Source organism: Gavia stellata, chromosome 13, assembly GCF_030936135.1.
Source record: "Gavia stellata isolate bGavSte3 chromosome 13, bGavSte3.hap2, whole genome shotgun sequence".
NCBI classification, from domain to species: Eukaryota; Metazoa; Chordata; class Aves; order Gaviiformes; family Gaviidae; genus Gavia; species Gavia stellata.
Window position 1 is genome coordinate 17,613,434 of NC_082606.1, and position 6,000 is coordinate 17,619,433.

The following is a 6,000-nucleotide window of genomic DNA, read 5'->3' on the forward strand; positions in this document are numbered from 1 at the left end:
GGGAGATTTTCTCTCTTTTCCTTTCAAAAGAGAAGAACCTCCTGAGATAGCAGCATCTCAAATTCCCCTACAACCAGGCTCAGACGTGTATGCTGAAGTTGAATAGATGGAGGTTTTTTTTTCCAGTAAAGAAGCCGTAGTAAGAATTTAAACTCAAATCCTTATATGTTGCTCTGTCACTAAGGAATTCCCGTGAAATAAGACAATACATCCTGAAGCATATCAGCAATGTAGCTTGAACCCATACAAAATGAAGAGAAAAAGGTACTTTTCTATACGAGCAAGGGTATCCAAATTTTGCCCTTAACAGCCTGAGATTTGAGAATAGCTTTACTGATTTATTTTAAAAGCTTTTCAGTTCACCTTTAAGCTTTGACTTAAGCAGAGAGTGATAATAGCTGCTTCTTAAACCAAAGGAGAGTATTAAATATAGGAGGTATGAGACCCGGAGGTGCAATCGTAGCTAATAGATTTCAGTAAGACAGAAGCAGCTTTTTTATACAGCCCTACAGTTTCTGCAATGAAATATAAGTATAGCAGAAATTTTTGCAACACTTTGCAGTAAGAGGTAAAACATGATTGAATCTCTTTAATATTCACTGTAATAACATGAAACACGACTGAATTCTCCCGGTATCCTCCTGGACGTATTATCTCATTCCACAGGAATTCTGCAGTGAGAGGGCAGCGTAACAGTGTCTTCATATAAAAGTGTTACTGCAGTTTCTCAGAGAAGAGTGTAAAGCAATGCTGTTGGAGTCAAAGGTTTGGAATGGAAATGTCTGGAGTGGCAAAGAGTTTTAGACTTGTAAGATCCCAAACGCATCCCTTCTGGATGGTGTTCACCGTGCATCCTAGCAAAGCCTCCACTTACCAAGGCGCTTCCTTTTGTTTTTCCTACGAGACCATGTTGTTTGCCTCTCTTCTTCCAACATGACAAAAACACTGGGTTTCTCTCTCAGAAGGATTTTCCGATCTGCAGTGCTACCCCTCAGCTGCCTTGTCTCAGAGGGTCTAGGCACCAAGTTGTTCCTGTGAGTCTCTTGTCTTCTCCTCTAGTAAAAATGACCTGAAACACTCACTGGTTGCTAGAAATTTTTCATGTATTTTTCTTTAAGGTTTCCACATCCGTGCCTGCATTCACATAGGTGTAGTTTTGGAGTTCAGTGAAACAGGTCCTCCCTCAAGTCTTAACACGGAGCAATTTCCAGGCCAAATTATCTTGAAACCTGGAAAGCCAGCTGAAGCCAGCAGACGGGGATGACAGCTCTTTCTGAAGTTCAGCCTATGCATCTCCAAAGTTTTGTATCAACATCTCTCAACATGTTAACTAGTAGGGGCTCACACCTCAAAATTATGATCCAAATGCAGTTTTCTCTTAGTCCAGAAAGTGTGCAGCTCCTGCGTCCTTGGTCAGTGCCACGTCTGGATGCTCTCCCCTTAGGTGGCATCCAGCGCCAGTGCAGCATTGTGCACACAAGCTGCACTGAGCAGCACAGTCTCTTTGCTTGTTTCCGGCAGAAGCCCAGCTGAATTTTTAAATTCCAGGTTGAGTGTGTGGTTGTCCACTGGTTTCAACAAAAAAAAGCGTCTTTTAACTTAGAAGCAGAACCAGCCCAGTCTGGAATTTCCAGTCATTGAAATGACGAACAGAGAGCTGGCACTGACGTTTTTTCCAGAACATAACCAGGTTTTTAGATGTGATGACTGGAACTAGTGTTTCTAACAAAAAGATTGTCTTGCTTTTGTATCATCTGTTTTTATTTACTACATTTGTGCTATTAATGACTGGTTAAAATGAGTACCAAAAGCCCATATAGCCTTTCTTAACTCCTGCATTTATTAATGTATAAGGAAGATCAAACAAAATCTGCAGAGCTCTAGTCATCAACAAAATAAAATAAAGAGATCTCAGTTACCCCAGGGAACAGTGCAGACAACCAATTTATTTGTAGTCTTAGGATACATGTCATGAATGTCACTATTTTGTTCATGACAAGCTGAAGGAAGGTATCTTTTTTAAGCCTGGAAATCCAGGTTAATGATGAAACTGGATCCAAGATTAAACACTTTTCTGTCTAGAAATTGCAGTCCTTGTGTCTGTTTGTCTACACATGTATTTATAGAGTCTCAGGCATCACAGCGCCTACGGACGGAGTGATACTGTCGAGGGTATGTTGTGCCTACCTGCTGTGGGATTTCAGTAGATATGATGCGCTCCTTTGCTTGTCTTACCCCACAGCGTTGACGTTATCGATCAGGGTTTTTTCCAGGGTTTATCTGCTTCCAGCCTCCCCCTGTAAATATAGCAGAAGGAAGAGAACTGGTTTACATTATGTAGAACATCCACATTTTCTTCTGAGTACTGCACGCTCGGTGCACATGTGCTGGCTGGGGAGTGCAAAGCTGGAATGTGGATGTCCTAACCACCCACAGGGTAATGTGAAATGGGAGGCCACTACAATATCCCTGTAGGATGGGGAAGAGTAGAGAAGAAAAACATTGCCTTTATTAGTTAAATGAGATTGGAGTGATTACCTTAAGATTGCAGCTCTTCTGCAAACTATGATTGAGAAACGCTCATCAGCAGTTAGCTGCAGTGGCTGTGGGAGAATCCTGCTGTGATATTTCATTTAATGGCGCACTGAAATTTTCCCCTCTTTTCAGATGTACTCTTTGGCATCTATTAGAGGCCATTGTTTCTTTTCCTCAGACCCAAAGGAAAACTTCTCCTGTGTCAGGGAAGGGTCCAAAACGAGATCTCAGTGCCCCAGCTGATACCAGGCTCTGAACTGGAGTCCTGTGACATCCCTCGGGTGAACACCCCACACTGCAGGATTACAAATATCTAGAGAGCAAGCTGCAAGGCTGTCCTCCTCCACTCAGTCTCATTAGGCAGATGAGAAGCTTAATAAAAGCCACTTAAACTTGAGTAAAATCCTCCCTGCAGATTGATATCAGCAGGAATCTCTTCTGTAGATGTTGAGTCCAAACTAAAAACTCATCCACAGACTTCGTTTAGGTTGATTTAGAACTTAAAAAATTAGAATCACAGGCTGCATCTGGGACCATTAACCTTGATAAAGTATCCTCTCTTTCCATTCACTGCAATCACGTCTCCTCTCTTTATCATAAGGATCATAAAAGCATGATTTGTGTCTCTTATTTTGACAGGTTTTATCCCACCTCCGCTGATCTTTGGGGCTGGAATTGACTCCACGTGTCTGTTCTGGAGCACGTTCTGTGGCGAGCAAGGAGCCTGCGCGCTGTACGACAACGTGGTCTATAGATACCTGTATGTTAGTATTGCTATAGCCCTGAAGTCCTTTGCATTCATCTTATATACAACCACCTGGCAGTGCTTGAGGAAAAACTATAAAAGATACATCAAGAACCACGAAGGTGGTCTCAGCACTAGTGAGTTTTTTGCCTCTACTCTCACCCTAGACAATCTGGGGCGGGACTCGGTGCCCCAAAATCAATCACATAGGACAAAATTTATCTATAACCTTGAAGATCATGAGTGGTGTGAAAATATGGAGTCTGTTTTATAGTGACTGTGGAGGGGTGAACTATATTAACATTACAAGGGTCCTTTTTAATAAAAACAAGAAGAGAGTGAGAATGAAGAAACAACTGCAAAACAACAACAGCAACACAGGAAACTTTTGTCTTTTTCTCAAAGTTAGACCCAGCCAGGATTCTTGAGAACAGCATCTTTTAACGGGATCACTTGTGAAATCGTGTGGGGTGATGGAGAAAGCAGGGAGCCGCTGTGGCTGGGTACCAGCCCCTTTGATGACAGTACGAGCTTCCAAGAAGGGCATCTGCAGAGGTTCATCGGAGAGCTCGGCAAACGGACAGGCTTGGGCATGAGGCATAGAGAAAGCAAGGTGATAATAGCAATGCCAGAATTGGTGTTTGTGGTTGCAAACGGGCCCCAGGGATACGTGGAGCCCCACAGCCTGGGCTGAAGGGTTAGCTGTTCTGGGTGCTGTTCAAACCCACTGCGCGCAGTGATGGCAAAGAGGGAGCGGTGCTGGAGTTGTTCCACCAGTCACACTGTCACCAGCCACGAGCCCACAGTAAATACCTTGAAAGCTGCTGGAAACCTTCCAGGTGGCGAGCAATGCTGTCAGAGGTATCCAAGTCCTTCCAGCCGAGGCTCATTCGCAGATCGCAGCTTTGTGGTTGTCTGTGAATAGCTGTGCTCAGATCTCTCCAACCCAGTAAAGTTCAAGACATTTGCTCACACTTGCCAAACGTGCTGTCATTTTTAAAGGGAGATGAATTCCAAATATTTGTCTGTGTAGTCCTCTAATAAGATTTTTTAAAACGTATTTTCAAACCTATGTTAACCCTTAAATAGCTGACACTTTTCCATAGGGAGGATTTATTTATGCTAGTTTGGGGAAGGATTCTGTTTAATTCACCCAAACATAATGTGACTCAAGGGGTTTGTTTAATCCTCTGTGGTTTTTATCCATACGCCTTCATTCTAATATGCTACCAAGCCAATGAAGACACATAATATGTTTTTAAAAAAGAGAACGAATGCACTGTGTCTCTATAAAAACAATTGTCAGTTGGAGAATTATAGATAATATGATGATTTACATAATATAGTTTTTTCATATTCTATGTGACTCGGTGAATACACATATATATATGGAGAGGCTGTTTATGTTCTCTCCAGTTTTTAAAGATATATATATATAATTTGCAATCTAGAAATTGTGTGGTGGATGTTTTCTTTAAAGTAAGCGTGCGTGCGTGTGTGTGCGTACAAGATGAAAGGAACACTGACCTTAATCCTGTAACCCTCACAACTGATACTTTTTTCACCTGAGAAATTCCACCAACTTCAGTGGAAGCCATGTGAGGAAGGTAGAATAATCTCCCCTCCTGGAGGCCACGTTTTGCCCTTAGATGTGCAAATAGTGTTCCTAGGGAAGGCTGGGTTATGGGAGCAGAGGCTGGCCAGCATTGAGCACCTCTGAAATTTTCATTCAGATCCTCAAGAGGCACCCATGCAGGAGCAGATTTTGCTTTACTTTTGCAATGCAGTCTTATCTAAGCCTGCAAAAATCATGGGGAAGCTTTTGTCTGATTTCAAGAAGCATCGGGTCAGGCTTACTTTGCATGCATGTTTTTCTTTTCCAAAACATTCCTGCTGGGAAGCAATGCAGATTGGTTGTGTTTGATGAGTTTTCCCCAGGAACCAGACCCATTTCCAATGGACTAAATGTCAGAAGGGTTTTAAGGGTTAGCATCATAATCAAAAAGCTTTTTTTTGTTTGTTTGTATTTTGAAGCTGTTGTGAACTTGCAGATGTTTAGAGAAGTAACCTGGCATGTTGAACTGAATGCTGGACGTCACTTCCATTCAGCTGGCAGAGGGGCTGATCTTCCCCAAGTCCTTGTCCGTTGCTGGCAGTGGACATCCCAGAGTTGGCACAATTACAGAGAGTTGATAACTTGCCACTCATGTTCAACACCTTTTTAGCAGACTTTGCTCTTATCTAGGCATTGAAACATGGGTGTGGGATATCAAACTGCTTCCACCTGACTGACGTTACATGCGTGTTTGTAATTTATGCACAGCATTATATGTTCAGCAACAACAAGGGCAAAAAAAAAAAGAGTGTATCAAATAAACTCCACTGTGCCAAATACTCAACAAATATTGTAACTGCAGATATTTGATTCTTGGTTTTCAGCCATGTTAAGAATCACTTGATTAATGAAGGAGTTTAAGGCAAAAAAAGTCATTAAGCTATGCAGTGCCATTGTTATGTTGGGTGGTAAATGATGCTTTTTAGACCATTAGATTGGTTTAGTATATCCTGTCTGCTAAAATAGAGATACTGCATCCATAAAACAATGAATTTTAAAAAGGCACAGGGTGCATAACTGTCTCATAAAATATGTATAATTGTCACGTATAAGCCTTTGAAATCATTCTGTACAGTTCTCTTCATTCTGAAAATTTATCACTTAG

At 41.8% G+C, this 6,000-nt stretch overlaps 1 protein-coding gene across 1 annotated transcript in view; it reads left to right on the forward strand.

Annotated features, from left to right (window-relative positions):
* SLCO3A1 (solute carrier organic anion transporter family member 3A1) overlaps window positions 1-3,998 on the forward strand; it is a 142,117-nt gene extending 138,119 nt beyond the window's left edge. The window contains exon 10 of the mRNA XM_059823994.1: window positions 3,175-3,998. Coding sequence (XP_059679977.1) covers window positions 3,175-3,554 — 380 coding nt within the window. The 3' untranslated portion in view covers window positions 3,555-3,998. The remainder of the gene's footprint in view (window positions 1-3,174) is intronic.
* The last annotated feature ends 2,002 nt before the right edge of the window (window positions 3,999-6,000 follow it).